Genomic DNA, 16337 nt, shown 5'->3' with positions numbered 1-16337 from the left:
AAAAGTCCCGTTGGGGTCCAACGGGACTTAGTGGTAGTTTCGCCCAGAAGAGCCAAAATGGAGAGAGAGAGAAATATAACACCGTACATTGTGACACCACCCACAACTACTTCAACCACCTGCATGAGCACGCATGAACGCATGCACGCATGAAACAAGATTCTTTATTGGTTTCAAGGATATGAGGTTAAATGTACTGTGTTGTGTTTAATCACATCCTCTAAAAATTGGAAACTTAAAAGCGTCATTAGATCTTTCAGCATGGATAGTGTGCTATATAAATGTTACAATACAATGCAATACAATTATTTGTCATACATCCAAGATCATTTTGGGGACAAGTGGAGCTTATTCGATAACGAGTCTCTAACGTTTTCTTCGATGAAATCAATGAAGACAAATTTTTTCGAAGTTCAGTTTTGTTTGTTCACATAAAGGGTGAATACTTGTCGTCTTACTAAGTAATACACCACTATTTATATCATCAGTTATTTCCCATTTTGTCAATCTTGCCATTCTTAAACATAAGTGTAATTGCTAAACATAAGTTGTTTCCATCCGACGATCATCCAACGATTGTTGGTTCGTTCGACTTTCGAACGTTCATTCCATCCAAACGAATTCTGGACACCTTCGGCCAATTTTAAATGAATTTCATAAAATAAATTTGACGGAATTTAGATTCAAATCTGAGCATCAATTATCTACAACTCCCTGGAAAGCTACTTTACTAATTCAGTTGCAGTGAGCGTCAATTAAACGTAATTCAAGTGAGAGTTTTTCGTTCATAAACTGGATTGTTTTAAGGGTAAAAGTTTTTATTCTCTCTCATTTTCATGAGAGATTTTTCAATTAAGGTAATAGACACTGAGCCCACTGAAAGAGGGACGTTGGTAATAATCATCAGCCAAGTGATACTTAGTAAGATAAATTTTATAATTTCTCTAGAGAAGAAGACAAAGAAAAATGGCATGATCCAATTGGAAATGGCACGATCCAATCGACAAACAAAAGGTGGCAAACCGCTTCACGAAATTACATGAAGGCGAAATTAGACATGATAATCGAAAAAATTCCCATCGTCCTGATTGGAAGTGGTGGGAGTGGTCATGGTGGCTATTGTTTTTGGTCCTTGGTTCAAACCCCAGGAAATAATTTGTGAAAATTTTTCGAAAATCATCTCAAGGCTCTCCGAATTTATAACACTGTATGGATACCCTTAAAATTAATTCTGCGGCCACTACCCTTAGATTTCATCGTCCATTGAAGAGTTCATAACAAATTTATGGATTTCGATGGCACAGTGGGTTCTCTACTAAAACACCGCATACTAATAACGTTATATGATGGTCAAAACGAATGTGTACAACCACATTGATTTTTCGAACGTTTTATTGATGTTATTTTTGTTCGAAGAAATTCATCTTAAATTTTTAAATTAACTTAACGTTCATAGCATGTACAAATACAACAATCAATATCAGCACCTAAAATGAACATAAATTTTGAAAATCAAATTTTTTTGCGACGAAAAAAATCCGAAACTCGGCGGATTGACTCGTATTCTAACATGGTTGTGTGGTATTTTTTAGATTTTGGGTGTCAAGGTTCAAATTCCAATCTCATTTGGAAATCACCTAAGACTGACCTAAAGATTCTCTTCTCATTATTCGATTCATATTATTAGTTTCACTGAATTCCGCCATTATCATGTGCAAAAATATTTTTTATATAATTTTATATTTTTATAGCTTGATGGCGAATTTGCAGAGGCTAGAGAATTAGAAGATGGAGAAATGAAAGGAAATTTTGAATGGAAATTGAATGAGAATGATAGTGATGAATGGAGATACGATAGAGTGTTGGCGTAAATAATTTAAAAGCAAAAAATTCAAAAAAAGTTCTGTTGGTTGCAGAAACCTATGCAGACGACTTTTGTTGTTTTCGGTCACCAGTCGGAAAAAAAGGATCTCGTGTCTTGAAAAGAAAAGTTTCTCTCTCTCTTGTGTTTTAACCAGCCTTCAAGACTGGTCCCTTTTTGACAGTGTCTCTCTTCATCTAATTTTTCTCTCAAAGGTCAAATCAAGTTCTAAATTTAATAAACCTTTTTGCAATTAAACACTTTAGTAAATTACTAAAGTGTTTAATTGCAAAAAAGTTGATTTTTTGTTTCCTTTCTTGTGTGTGTGTGGTCCATGCCTTTAGGCTTTGAACCGGCAATAATCTTAATTCACCAACATAGAGACAAAAAGAATAAGTATCATGAACCATCCTTTAAAGATTGCAGATGACGAGAATTAAACTTCTGTTTGGTAGTTTATATTTATCTAACAAAAAAAATCATCTTATAATTCTTGGTCAGCAGCGATTGCCTTCTATCATCTCCAGACCTCTAGAGTCGTATGGCTCTAAATGGGTGTGGCCCCAAGTCGTCTTTGCCACTCCAACGCAACATACTACGGTGGGAACGTAAGTCTAGGCAGGGCGAATGAGAGAACGCTATTTTCTGCGATCTCTCCCTTCCCATTGTAATATTATATCTGGACTTGGGCTTGTCACTCCAGGATGTGTATGGCTCTGTGACTGAGCTCTGGGCATAACAAATCGCTAGCTGGTTCCTATCACTTACTCAGCAGAAGTATGATGGGACGGGTCTCTTTCTTTATGGCCTAATAGAGCTATGCTCGTCAGCAAAACACTCCTCACTTTATACCATAATCTGATTTAACCTAATTTTATTTATCAAATTACGTGTTGTTAGGAAATATAGACAAAAGTAGTTCAAATAAATTAACTGTTGAGTAATACACTAGGCAGTGGTCATTGAAATTACCTTCGCCATTAAATGCCTTAAAAAATATTATATAAAAAAAATAATCAACAATCTACCATGGTCACTGCACGCTAACCATATTCTCTACCAAGAACTAAATAGGTATAAGGAGAAAATAGAAGAAATAAAGATGACATGGAACTTGAAATGATGTCATTGAAATCAAATAGGCTACAAATTTAGACCCCCGTTCCTTTTTACGGGCAATATCGCTATTCTTATAAGAAAGTACTTAAAATAAAAACGTAATTCTAAATCATAATTCTAGCTCTTTCTCCCTCTCGTGATCTACACCTCCTTCGAATCGACATGCAGCTGCCACAACCGTTAAAAATCACCCACACATTGAGTATTAAATGACAAATGACGGGCCCTGAGAAACATTTATCCTGACAATAAACCAATCACAACAAGACCCAACGAAAGAGAGAGACATGACATCGCTACAGTCATTCGAGAAAATGCTTACAAAATGTTTCATGACTGAGTGAAATTCCAATAAACACCCCATCAGACAAGAGCCTTCGCCTATCAATATAGTAGATACCTCCCACAAAAAAAATCTCTAAAGCTTTTTTGGCAAAGATCTACAACAAAATACAGGACCCAGAAATGAGTAAAAAAATGAGTGCTAAGGCTTGCGTCACCTCGAAATCATGGACTCTTGGTGCTTCTCTTTTTTGCCTGTATCTAAGTTTTTTAATTCTATTATATGACCCCATTAATTTGTACAAGAGAAATTAATATCACTGACAACAAAGGAAACTACTCTCAAGAATATTTTAAAGACTCATTTATTCTCAAACTGAAAGATAAATATTATCTAAACATTTTTTAATTTTGCGCAGGAAAGGATGGGACAGGAACGGTAAAATTTTTGAGATAATTACGGCCACCGAAAATAGAAAAATATGTGCCGGAAGAGTTGTGGAAGGACTGACTGATATTCTCAAAGTCCACTACTTGACCTGCATTCTATAACTAAATTAATTACAGGTGACTAAAGTAGAGAGAGTACTGACCATCCAGTAAGCTATTGAGTCGTTACACAAAGATGTAACGTACATAAATCTCAATCCACAGTGGTTTTTTATGGATGCTTCTTCTTCGGTCCACGTACTACGGTACTAGTAACTGAAAGAACCATAGAATACTGGCGTCTTGAAGCAGAAGAAAGTGTTATTGCGATATACGAAGAGGTAGCTCTAAGTGGAAGCTCTACTGCTTTTATGCAACAGGTAAATTAATTCGACTCATGGTGCAACATAATTATGTCTGAAAACTTTCATTATCAATAAACAAGTCAGTGCCCCCAATACCATGGATCAGTTTCATGGACATATATATAGTTTCCGAGGTGCTTGCTACATTTCACGGTGAAAGGCGAGATAGTCCCCGTGGCATCCGAATAGGCCCAATAGACAATAGGGGTTCCTGATACGGATACCAGTACAGACCTGAATTATAAATATGAAACATATTAATCTTCATCGGTACATTTAAAATATACCCTGTATATTCAAACAATTTCGTGAATATGAAAATTTATATGTCGTCATTATGATTTGTATTTAAGCTAAACCAAATTCCCTAAAAAAAAACTAACATAGCTATGTTAGAGAAGCCTTGGTATAGGTTTCAAATCCAATTGCTTGTGATTATCCATATTTAAATCCATGAGTTTTTGCTGATAAATATTTGAAAATCACCTAGGGGTGTGTAATATTCATAACACGGTAGGGATGACATAGAAATACATTTTTTTTTCTTCCAAATGCCCTTTCTTAATAGTAATTTCATCAAATGTATTTCAAATTAATGATGCACGAACGGCATCAATAAAAAACAGAAAAACTTTCTGTTTTTTGAAGCGGGAATACGAAAAGAAAAAAAATTATTTGCACCTCAAGTAGCGTAACACCTTGTAGCTACTAGAGCTGTTCAAATTGAGAAAAATGGGACGTGGAATTAGTTAATGCATCATAACAATTTTCTGAGAGCATCCAGCTATTACCATTTACACCTGACTCCTGGTCTTGAGAGAGAGTTGAATCCGAATTTGAAGTTTCAGAACATGTTGTTGGAGCTGCCAGAAATCTAATAAGGAAGAAAAAGGAACTGCCTGTAATCTCTGTTTATGATCTATACAACAGCCGAGAGTGGTTTTGAAACCAACGAGGGTTGTACAACCTAGATTTCGGAGAAAGCGATAACGACGATAGTCGTCGGTTTTTCATTGTAAGGAAAACGATGGGGGCACAGATGACTTGATGTGTAGTATTGGGTGTAGTGTGTGTCACATCAAGAACTAAGTTAGGTTGTTTTTTAATCAAGAGTTGAATTGTGAATTTTATTACACATCTGACTGGAATCAGAAAGGTATCTCATGTTTTATAAACAAGCACCAAGATGAGAATTATGAAATCTAAAATTATGTATGTGTTTTAAATAATAATCTCATCAAAAGCAGCTGGAAATCATCTTCTTCGAACTAAATCAGCGTTGTCTCACGTTTCTACTTAGACGCGATATTACCCTGCTAGCAGAGAATATTTCCCAAATATTGCAAATTGAGATGGTGGTAAAACACTTTTTTCAAATATTGTTCCAATATATTTTTGCACCCAAATTTGTTGGTTTACAATATTTTTTTCAACTTATTTTACTTCTATTGGTAAATAAAATTTTTTGTTATTTTTAAAATGTTGGCGAACATTATTTGTCTTATATTTAGATGAAATCTGGTTGATGTGTTTATGGTTATATAGTCCAGCGTGGAATCATTATACATTTCCAATTTGTAATTAGAAATGATTATGACTATCTTTCTTTTGGCCGAGATTGTATTTGAATCACCATTCATTGAGTTACCAATCCAATGCTATAACCACTACACCAACAGCGGTGTTGTCAGTTGAGTCCCCTAATGGTCAAATATTGTTTCCCGTGAATATTCTTCGGTCGATAAGCTCGTTCAATATTTGATAGGAAGCCCGTATAAAAAACAACAGCTTAAATTTTTTCTAATTCTTGTAACGGTATCAAGGGATTCTATTAGAATATTTGTTTGCAACTCCATTTTGCACCCAAACTAGGTAGAAAGTGGACATAGTATGCGTAATGTTTGGGTTTTATACTACCGCTTACTAAAACTAATTAAGCTATTTTCAGTTAAGTATTTATTAGTAATACTATTTGCCTGATAAAAGACTGGTGTCCATTAAAGTGTAGGCCTTGTGCCCTTAGTCTTCCAGATCGACTCGCTAACCATTACTCTAATCAGATCTTATTACTGTTAAAAAAATTTACCAATACATATCTTCATAGCAGTATTGTCGGACTCTTTATTTATGGAGTCTTGAATATTTTTTATATTTCAAATGTTCAGTTGGTTATTTTAATCTACAAAGCAATCTTAATAAATAGTTCTCACACAAATTTTAACACATATTTAGCAAGCCTGTTAAAAATAATGGTCCGGTATTGCTAGCTTTATTATTCTCTATTTACTTATTAAGACATAGCACTCTGATGCAAGCCGACGGCAATTACATTTGTATCTTCTAAATTTGCAAGAATGAGCTAAATTTAGCTATATTTACCACATACTACTAATTACTAATATCTAAAATTAATAGCGGAAAGCATGCACAATTAAAAAAAAACTAATTCCAGCTAGAACTAGTTGCAGATTTTTTACCTCGCTAGACTTTGACTGAACTGTTCTGATTTAAGCACACAAATTTTCACCATTATACCCATTTTAGCTAGGATTAGCTTAAATTGGTATTCTTCGGTATTTTCGAGTACCGGCAAGCTGTTTTTTTTTACGGGAGATCTAATGCGAAAAATGTGATTGCCAATGAATTGGAATTGCACATGTCTCTCTATATTCTTTACCAGAAATAAATTTTCTGTTCACCGCTCAAATGTCACCAACTAAAATAAAAATATCTTTAGAACGAAAAATCTAACCTCTACGATTTCTGGATATGTTTTATGTTTTAGACGCAAGTAGTAATAGATTATGAGCTCTATTTAAAAAATTTAGTGAGAGTTGCGATTTTAAAAATACTCTTTTTCGGGGGAAAATGAACCCTAGTAAACAATCATACAAATAATATAATTTTAAGATCTCAAACATTAAAATTCTGTCGCTAGGCCAGTTAGCGAGCCGGGGGGGGGGGGGTTGTGTGTTCTAGATGAGCGTTATATAATAAATTTTAAAAGTAGTCATAGAATTTAGGTTAAGATGGATGCCGACTGTGTTAAAATTTCCAGATAAAGTCATACGATTATCCATTTAATAATTCAAAATATCATGGGATTCGAACCCGGACGGTTTTTAACTTTGATTTGGTAGTTCAACGCCATCTATTAGACCAAAGATGTTTTGATTCTTGTTTTAATTTTTGTCAAAAAATGATTGAAAGTGATAGTAACTTCACATTCAAAGGTAGATGGCGGATGATTTGGGATCTTCGTCCCGTACTTTTTATTGGTGTCCCGACTTAGGAAGGTGTTCGGCCTATACCATAACATGCAAAACGGCAATAGCCAAAAAAGGGTCTCGAATTAGGAACTACCTCTAGTCCTCTTTAATGACTATATGATAAATACTATATGATGAAATTGCAATTCATCTGTATTCAAGAAAATAACCAATAAAGCTTCAAGAAATTTAAGTTAAGATTCGTAAATTTTTACTTAAATATCTTTGTTACAACCGGAAATTTTTTTTTATTGTTTGGAAAAAGATAAGCGGATGCCTGGCTCAATATAAATGGCTTGAGGCCAACCTTTTTCAAGTTAAAACAAATCCTTAAATTCCAATCAATCAATAAAGCAGTTTCCAACCTCCCAAAATTTGGTGGAAATTAACTGGTAGGAAAAAGGCTTGGCTCAAGCTAAATAAAAAAGCGAAAACTACTTTAAAAAAACTTGCTTGGCATTAGTTTAGTTCCAGTATTTAAAAACAAAATTAAAAGGATGTAAGATTTTTTTACGTTCAATGTGAAAATAATTCCTGGGAATGTACACTTCAAATGTACTTTGAATTCCACTTTGAACGTACTGTTCGAAATGTTTGAAATGACTCCAAATTCAATGCCATCCTGTTTAATAATACACATATCAATTATATATATATATATACATATATATTGTAAACACAATATCCATAAATGATTCAATGTGATTCACATCTCCTATTTGTCATTTTCTGTTTTGAGTAGTAACCATTTTTGAGTTATTTAGAGGCGCCTCATTTAGGGCGTTAGATTGTTTCGCGTCGACAGTGGTGTCCCTAGAATAAAAAAAGTCTATTCAATCAATCTTTAAAAATTTGAATTGGATCGAGGTGTGTATCGTCTTTTCTCCCCCTAACATAAAAAAACGTTAGTTATATAGTTAGTTTTCTCGTCGATTGAAGACCTCTGATTTGATAATTGCTTCCGAGTCTTTACTTGTTTGGACATTTTAATCCTTTATCACCTGTCAGGACATAATCTTTTCGACGGCTTTTCCGAAGAATCAGGCGTGAGCTGTCGTGTTTGTGTTTAAGGGATATTTCTGGCCCAACAGGCGGCTGCGATCTAAGTTGACAGAGAAACCTGGGACCGAAAACTTTGTCAAAATATTTGTCACGCTCCAGATCTGTTCCTCCAGGCAGATACAGAAAAAGCCATGGATTCTAACATGACAGAAATATCTCGGTCAGAGATTTCACGTCAGGTGGGAGGACGGACAGACGGTGAAAGAAACAAAATGTAAGCAGAGGTTGAAGAAAATGAGAAAGAGAAATGAGGAAAAATTCAGAATTGTCAAAGTTTTGGAATAGTCGAAAAAATATGAAGTTTTCGGTTCTTAGAACTTTATTTCTGTTCAATGCGGTTGAATAACCCTGAAACCCCATTTAATTTTTACAATCTGTCGGGGCTCTGATCGGACGATCATCATTCTTGCTACGATTAACAGTGTCTCGTCTTCTTTTTTCTGCTTATGGGCTTAAGTTGAAACCATGAAACCTCCTCTCTCTCTCTGACTTCTTCCCCTTACCTCACTCCTCTTTTGTCTGCTACTAGAGAATTTGCCAATTCCTGTACTTCCGCCGCTCCTCAAATACACATAATTTTTCTTTCGTCCATGTTTGAGGCAGCTCCTACATCAACGGCCTATTTCGTTCCTAGGATGATTGAAGAATCTGCTGCTTCAAGGACTGTTGATTGTACGATCCGCTTTCTCCTTTGGGTCTTGGAAGTCCTACTATTGACGGTCTTGCCCCGGATGACTTGTCCTTCTGTTTTTCTAGTGTGGACTGACTGATCTACTGAGTTGTTGTGTCGCTGAGCCTGTCAGGTTTTTTTTCCCGCTTAATTTCGGGCACTAATCAAGTGTTCCGGTTTTTTGCAATAGGAACACCCTTTCTCCTTTGGACAATCGTAGTCAATGTGTCATTGCTTGTAGCACCGATAACATTCAACTGCTCGTTGCTATGCTGGTCGTTCCATCTCATGTTCAGTCTAATACAAGCTGATGGTAACCTTTGGTGTGATAGCAAGTTGTTACGGGTATCAAATCTTGGATGTTGCTCATGTGGTCCAGATTGAGGGTATTGTCGAAGTATTTGCTGATGATTTTCTGGTTGAAAGTGAGGCACATTATTTGGCTGGTGATAGTGACTTGTTGGAAGCGAAACGTGTTGTTGCAGTCTTATTATTATTAATTCTTCCTTCTTAATATTTTAATTTTTTTTTACTTCTTCCATCTCCGCCTTTATGCGCATCACCTCCATTGTAGTGGATCGACGATCGGTGATGCGGTGCTGGCTGCCTACCTATTCGTCTATATTCTATCATGAATGAGAATATTGATGGTGACAGGTTACCGTTGTGGAGATGCAAGTATAGTTAAAGTGTGTCTGATTCCACTGACCAAATTCCCGACGAACGCTCATTGTCTCTGTCATTGTCTCGGGCAAAGGTGATGGATTTTTGCTTTATCGTGAGCGTAGTGTGCCACTGACTGTCCCGATTGCTGGCCTCGTGTTTTTACTGCTGCCTTCCAGTCTTCAATCGAATTTACTGTGAGGAAACGTGATGTACAGTCATCCCAATTCTCTTCTGGTGTGAAAACAGGTACCTTTGGTTCTGCTGGTGCTGCTAGATTTGGGATGCATATCCAACATGTGGCTGAGTTGCGTCACAAAATTATCTCCCTGTTTGCAATTAACTGGAGTCACAAGCAGCAAAAAGATTGAATCTCCATTTCTTTCTCCGATCATGATGGATGATGGTGACACAGCCTTTGCCAAAAAATGACTTTGTGCCTTTAAAGAGGACTTCTAAACCAGACTCGATGGTTTTTTCCACGGAGAAAAGATTGGCGACTTTCGGGTTGGGTAAAGAACGACGAAATCCTACTGCTTTACCGTCACATCAATAGTTAGTTAATAATTTCAAGTCAGTCTAGGGACATATTCTTATAACTCTTTGAAAACAGCCTTCAATCGCAATAAAGGCACATTTTTATGAGAATCCTAATAATTCTTTTTTAATTTAATGTAAAAGCTAGAAAGACATGGTTTTTTATTTAAGCTTAATGGACACTTTTATTTTCAAAGATGGGTTTTATAAGATAGATAAAGTTAGTTTTTAAATTAAAACTTAAGACGTACTAAAATACTATTAAAATTAAATTTTATATAATTAAAATACTAGAGGGGGCGTTTGGAGGACGAGAAGGCCAAAAGGGATACGAAGAGGGTGTGGTATAATCCATTTTACTCGTACGGGTCTTCGTAGTGGCGGATACTACTGTCTTTTTTTATGAACATACTAACGGAGCTCGAAGAGGGTTTGTACGTGCACATACTACATAGTACGGGTCGAAAATTATAGTATGGTCTCTTCGTAGAGTGCATACTAACAAAATATATTTTCACTACTACGAAAGGAATACTAAGACTCATAGTACTCACATAGTACGTACCCGTACTACGTAGTACGGGTCTCAACATTTAGAGTGTATGATGGTGGATCCATTTCCGTCAGAGTGGCGATTTCCATAGTCGTGTTTGTATCTTTGATAGCTTCTTTTACGTTCACAATAGCCTCTTCCTCCTCCTCCTCCTCTGTAAGCGTTGTACCCAGCTCTGGCAGACATGGCAGTCTCATTTGTTGAGCTGGGTGAAACGGGTGTGTCATGATTTGCCAGCGAAGAACACAATGTTAGCCGGATCCGTTTCACCAAATTTGATTGCTTCTTCGGCAACAATCCTCGACGAGAGATTCAGTAGAGTTTGCTCAACAACTGGGTCACTTAGTCAAGACGATTGGAACGGATGATAGCTGGATGTCAGTGAATGTAGCGTCCTCTTGATTGGCTGTTGCTCTGTGAACGACGAGATGAGATTGCGAAGCTTCTCGGCTAGACTTGAACGTCTAGTGATGTGACTCAGTATGCTGTGTTCTACTAGATGAGTGGTCCATAGTTACTACACATTTTGTTCGAAGACGCTATAGAATTCAGTCAATAACTTTGTCATATTGTAGTAAAATAACTTTGCTAGAAGCAAGCTGCTGAAGGTTTGCGTCGAAAGCGGCTGCATGAGCGATTTTTACAATGACCGGTTCCACATCGCATTGCTTCTTCGGCAACAATTATCGACGAGAGATTCAGTAGAGTTTGCTCAACAACTGGGTCACTTAGTCAAGACGATTGGAACGGATGATAGCTGGATGTCAGTGAATGTAGCGTCCTCTTGATTGGCTGTTGCTCTGTGAACGACGAGATGAGATTGCGAAGCTTCTCGGCTAGACTTGAACGTCTAGTGATGTAACTCAGTATGCTGTGTTCTACTAGATGAGTGGACCATAGTTACTACACATTTTGTTCGAAGACGCTATAGAATTCAGTCAATAACTTTGTCATATTGTAGTAAAATAACTTTGCTAGAAGCAAGCTGCTGAAGGTTTGCGTCGAAAGCGGCTGCATGAGCGATTTTTACAATGACCGGTTCCACATCGCAGGGCATGGCGATTACTTGCAGATCGGGACTCGTCAAGTGGAGAATCCGAATTCGGATTCGTTTGAATTCAGAAAAGGGATTCAGGGTGCGTTCCAAAAAAAAACGTTCTACGCTGACAGGAGGTGGATACCTATCTTGCGATATCTTGCGGCGAGATAAATTACTTGCAAGATCAATGCTAATTTTTCCTTTGAAAGTTGACAGTGACATTTTATAATTGTGGACATCGTAGTAAAAATGGACGAGTTGCCAGTTATGCTTGCGGCAGTTCTTGAAATAATATATGACGACGACATCGAAATGGATTTAATAGACGAATACATATATCCAGGTAGAATTGCTGGTCTCATAGTTAACCAGCAATTACGATTCGGCCCTTCGCCTTTTGTTGGTATCAGAAACTATATCCAAGACACAGTTTGGAGGTATCCAGACGATTTATTCAAACAACATTTCAGGATGTCTAGAAATGCTTATAATGTATTGTAATCCTATTGAGTTTAAACATAATTATTCCTGTATTCAATCTCATATTATTTCATACAGGTATTGCTGCAGAGATTTACGGTGTACTTGACACAGCCAATTAACACAACAATCCATAATACAGCCCTTTCGCCCTATGTGAAACTTCTCTTATTTTTATGGACTATAAGCAACCAAGACAGTTTCAGAGCAATTGGAGATCGCTTCGGAATGTTAAAAGGTGATAAATGTTAGGCGATAGGTTCTCCACAAATTTTTTTGGAAGGGAATATGCTTGATTTTTGGTGGTGAACCAGTTACTGTTAGATATCATTGCTTTCTTCTACTTGTTATGTAATAACACCATTAACATCATTCCAGGTGATGCCCATTTCATTTTCATTTCAGCGTGCCAAATAATACTGGCTCACGGTATTGATTTCATTGGTTGGCCCGAAGAGAATGAATATCGTAGTATCAGCGAAGATTTTCGTCTTCCATACACCATAGGTAGTGTTTTCCAAGAAACCACATGATCTTGGTAAACAAGAGTTATTAACATGTTGTTTTTCATGCGTTCATTCTAGGCGCACTGGACGGCACTCTAATACGAATACTACAACCGTCTTAAAACTTTGCTGCATATACTTGTCGAAATTTTTTTTGCAGTAACCCTGCAAGCGACCTGTAGAAAAAATCTGTCATTTACATCGGTAAGCACTGGCTGGCCAGGATCTATGCATGACGCCCGTGTTTATGCGAATAGCGAGCTAGGGAAAACGCTTCACGACAAACTTGCCAGAACCGATTAGCATTTAATCGCAGATCTTGCCTATCCTCTTTCCAGCTATTTGCTGAAATCATACCCGCGAGAAGGTGCAACTGCGGTAAACATTGCGTTGCAGAGTATGCTGCAAAATCATCCCTTAATACGTTAATGTTTTCCAGGAACAACTGTTATTCAACCGCACGCTAAATGGTGACAGATCAACAATAGAGCGTGCATTTGCCCACCTAAAAATGAAATTTTGTTGTTTAAAATTTCTCTACATGTTAAGACTAGATTTGATACCAAGTGTCATTATTGCTTGCTGCTGCCTGCACAATTTCATAATAGAAGTTGACGGCCTTGACGAAGATGACAACGATTATGCTGACGGAAGCGACGAAGACGAAAACGAGGACGATAACTTTCCCATGGATCGCGAGGCTCATATCGGACATATCAAGAGAAACCGCATTGCATCTATGTTGTAACCATCATCACTTTGAAAAATCGAAATTTTCACTCTAAATTTTCTGTCGGTAATAATTGGTCTGAAGATAATAATAACCAAAGGAGGCAATTCAAATTTTGTATTTTTGATGAATACTAAGTGATGTTTCGTTAAGGATGAATTTAGAGATGATTGCACAATCGACGTCATAAATAACGAGACGGTTCACAGAAATAATTATAGAATACAAAACGTCGTCCATCAATAAAATACCAGAATAAAATACAAGGTTAAAGAAAAAAAACCGTAAACAATCACAACATTATTAAACAATATTTTTAATGGGATGTGAATAGGCGATAGCAAGTGAGGGAAACCACGCAAGAAAACCAATACAATGGTTGATGAAAGCTTCGAGCAGCTGTTGAAACAGAACGATAGGCGGAAATTTAAAATGTATGCATCACGAGTGGGGAAAGTTTGAATATTTATTTACTGGGACCTTTGGCACTAACGTTACTAGGATCCGGCTGCGCAAGGTAATAGTTGACGGCTCTATTAATGTCACAGTCAGCCGCCAGGGCTAACCGCAAAAGCTCAGGCCTAGAAACTTCACCTCCGAGGATATCTTCAAGCCGGAACTAAGTTGTTCAACCTCAAACAGGTCAGCCATGATTAACAACTCTAGTAGTTGCTCATTACTGAGAGTAGTTTAATCAATATGGTCACCATAAAGGAAACGAAGAAACACTGATAGCAGCTGGGCAGAACAGTCGGGAAATGTGATTTTCCTTGTCAGAAAAGAGCAGTTTAAACACGACAGCGATGTCGAAAGCATATTTTGTTGTTGTATACCTGTCAATTGCTTCTCGCATTCAAGACAAAAGAACTCGATGAAACCAACGACATCTTGCAGCTAATATTACATGGTGTGCTTTGACCAAATGGCTAATTTGGCTCGCAGCAGCATCAGTTGGAAGTACAAATTCTAGGTCTGAATTATTTTGGTTTTCCAAAAGTAAAAACACTTGGCGAGCAAGGGGACTTTTGCTTGCTATAGGCTCGCGACACAGCGGGCCAACCATACTTAAGTCGCCATTCCTGTCGAATCATCAATGAGTAAGGTAAAAATGTTAAAAGTTACTTTTCATCAATTAGGTACGTCGGCAAAGAGTCAGCTCCAGTAGATTCAGTGTTGGGTGAACATGTGGAATGTGAAGTAGACGGTCCAGTATTTCCTAGTAGTTCCAATACAATTAATGACGCGTTCAATTCTTCTCGCTGCACCAGATCGCAGACTTGCTGAAGTAAAGCGCGAACGTTAGGTTCGGTTTTGATTTCTCTCAGATGACTAGTTGTCTGGTTCTGGTTAATATAGTCCATTAAGAAACTGTAGAAAATTGTAAGGACCTTTGCATGTGTACTATTTCCCACGAAACGTTGTAAAACGTGAATTGAAATTCAGCCATGGTTAGAGAGCTACGTCCAGAGAAGCGATAATTTCTTCTAGACGGAAGATAACCAACGGAATCTCTTCCACAAAAAGTTTTTTATTTCGCATGACGGAGCGTACTTGCGAGGATACACTCATTTCTGTATACTGTTCCCTGTGAGTTTAAGCAATTTAATAAGATAAACTTTTTAGCCAAAAAAACGAAAACAAAGAAACGACTAACTTTTTATGTGATAGAAATTTTGACGGCTAGCAAATGCTTTTCGTGCAAGTTCTTCAGCTTATGGGCTTCTTTGTCAAGCAAAGTATCAGCAATACAGTGGCCAGTCAAAGTTTGGGCACGAAAAGAAAATGCAATCTGTTCGATGATATTTGTACATGATCATTGTACGTTCTATGGCTAAGGCCCAAATGACAGCCAACGCTACCTAAAATTATGGTATAAAAACATTGCTGTCAAAGAACAACAGAAGAGACCAGCTTACAAAATTTATACAGACCTCCGGAGCTATGTAGCTGGCCAGGACAAAATTCTGACTTGCTGCTGGCCTGAAAGCACACCAATAAGATTGCGGAAGCATTTTAGAAGGCGATAAACTTGAGAAACAAATCCGTTAAATCCGTCTGCCCAGTAAAAGGTAAACTTTCGGCAATTTACGTAAACCGAATCGCCTCAAATAAAGAAGACACAGTCGCAATCTCTATCACCCCCAAAGAAGGACCGGCCACTCAGGTACTCACGCTGCCCGATACCGGATCAACCTTGGACGCAATTCCGCCATCAGTTTTCTGCAGCCATTTCGGAGATGTACGACTCAATGCCGGCACTCACGCCGAAACCACCACCAGCAATCACATTCAATCTTTAGAATCATTCAAGGCTTCGATCAACTGGACGGCCAACGACGGGTCATCACGCTGCATAGAGTCGACAGTCCACGTCTTAGAAGATCTCAGGCAACCACCCAAATAGCACACGGCAGTCCCACGGATGTTCGCCAGATGTCGTACTGGGACATACAAAACATCCGTTGGATGTCCGAGGGACCGCCGCATATCCGCACAGGAGGGCGTTCGGAGGTCGGAATAACGTTAGAAGACCTACCCAAATCGGCGCCTACCGACATCCGCCGTTCATCAATTGGGACATAGGGATAACATTCCTTGGCTTTGATTTCATTTCATATAATATGCCTATTAAATGTGTAATTCACTGTAAAAAACTAATAAAATAAGCCTTCAATCAATCTTGTTGCAATCTTTGTAATATTATTCTAGGTCATTTTATTACATCAACACTGAAATTATTCAAAAAGGAGAAAACAAATTTCAGAACAGAAA

The 16337-nt window shown here is 37.5% G+C and overlaps 2 protein-coding genes and 1 long non-coding RNA gene across 3 annotated transcripts; 2 read left to right on the top strand and 1 right to left on the bottom strand.

Moving 5' to 3' along the window:
- Nucleotides 1-1990: 1990 nt before the first annotated feature.
- Nucleotides 1991-4065, top strand: LOC124197618. Its single transcript, XR_006876275.1, has 3 exons — nt 1991-2076; nt 3682-3829; nt 3917-4065. It is a non-coding gene; the product is annotated as an uncharacterized LOC124197618 (long non-coding RNA).
- Nucleotides 4066-12050: 7985 nt separating this feature from the next.
- On the top strand, nt 12051-13508 carry LOC124197826. Its single transcript, XM_046593371.1, has 4 exons — nt 12051-12341; nt 12408-12567; nt 12708-12836; nt 12914-13508. Exons 1-4 carry the CDS (start codon nt 12099-12101, stop codon nt 12955-12957), a joined length of 576 nt encoding a protein of 191 aa, XP_046449327.1. The 5' UTR covers nt 12051-12098; the 3' UTR covers nt 12958-13508.
- A 97-nt stretch (nt 13509-13605) lies between these two features.
- On the bottom strand, nt 13606-15064 carry LOC124197827. The gene is made up of 2 exons (XM_046593372.1): nt 14706-15064; nt 13606-14644 (listed from the first exon to the last, which is right to left on the bottom strand). Exons 1-2 carry the CDS (start codon nt 14924-14926, stop codon nt 14419-14421), a joined length of 447 nt encoding a protein of 148 aa, XP_046449328.1. The 5' UTR covers nt 14927-15064; the 3' UTR covers nt 13606-14418.
- Nucleotides 15065-16337: the final 1273 nt, after the last annotated feature.

This window comes from Daphnia pulex, chromosome 7, assembly GCF_021134715.1.
Source record: "Daphnia pulex isolate KAP4 chromosome 7, ASM2113471v1".
NCBI classification, from domain to species: domain Eukaryota; kingdom Metazoa; phylum Arthropoda; class Branchiopoda; order Diplostraca; family Daphniidae; genus Daphnia; species Daphnia pulex.
Note: the sequence above shows the minus strand (reverse complement) of the source record. Positions and strands in the feature narration are given on the sequence as shown.

Coding starts and splice junctions, on each gene's coding strand:
- LOC124197826 (XM_046593371.1), top strand. CDS start 12,099: ATGGACGAGTTGCCAGTTATGCTTGCGGCAGTTCTTGAAATAATATAT. Junction 12,342..12,407: donor TGTCTAGAAATGCTTATAAT/GTATTGTAATCC, acceptor TATTTCATACAG/GTATTGCTGCAGAGATTTAC. Junction 12,568..12,707: donor TCGCTTCGGAATGTTAAAAG/GTGATAAATGTT, acceptor ACATCATTCCAG/GTGATGCCCATTTCATTTTC.
- LOC124197827 (XM_046593372.1), bottom strand. CDS start 14,926: ATGGACTATATTAACCAGAACCAGACAACTAGTCATCTGAGAGAAATC. Junction 14,645..14,705: donor GGAGCTGACTCTTTGCCGAC/GTACCTAATTGA, acceptor ATGATTCGACAG/GAATGGCGACTTAAGTATGG.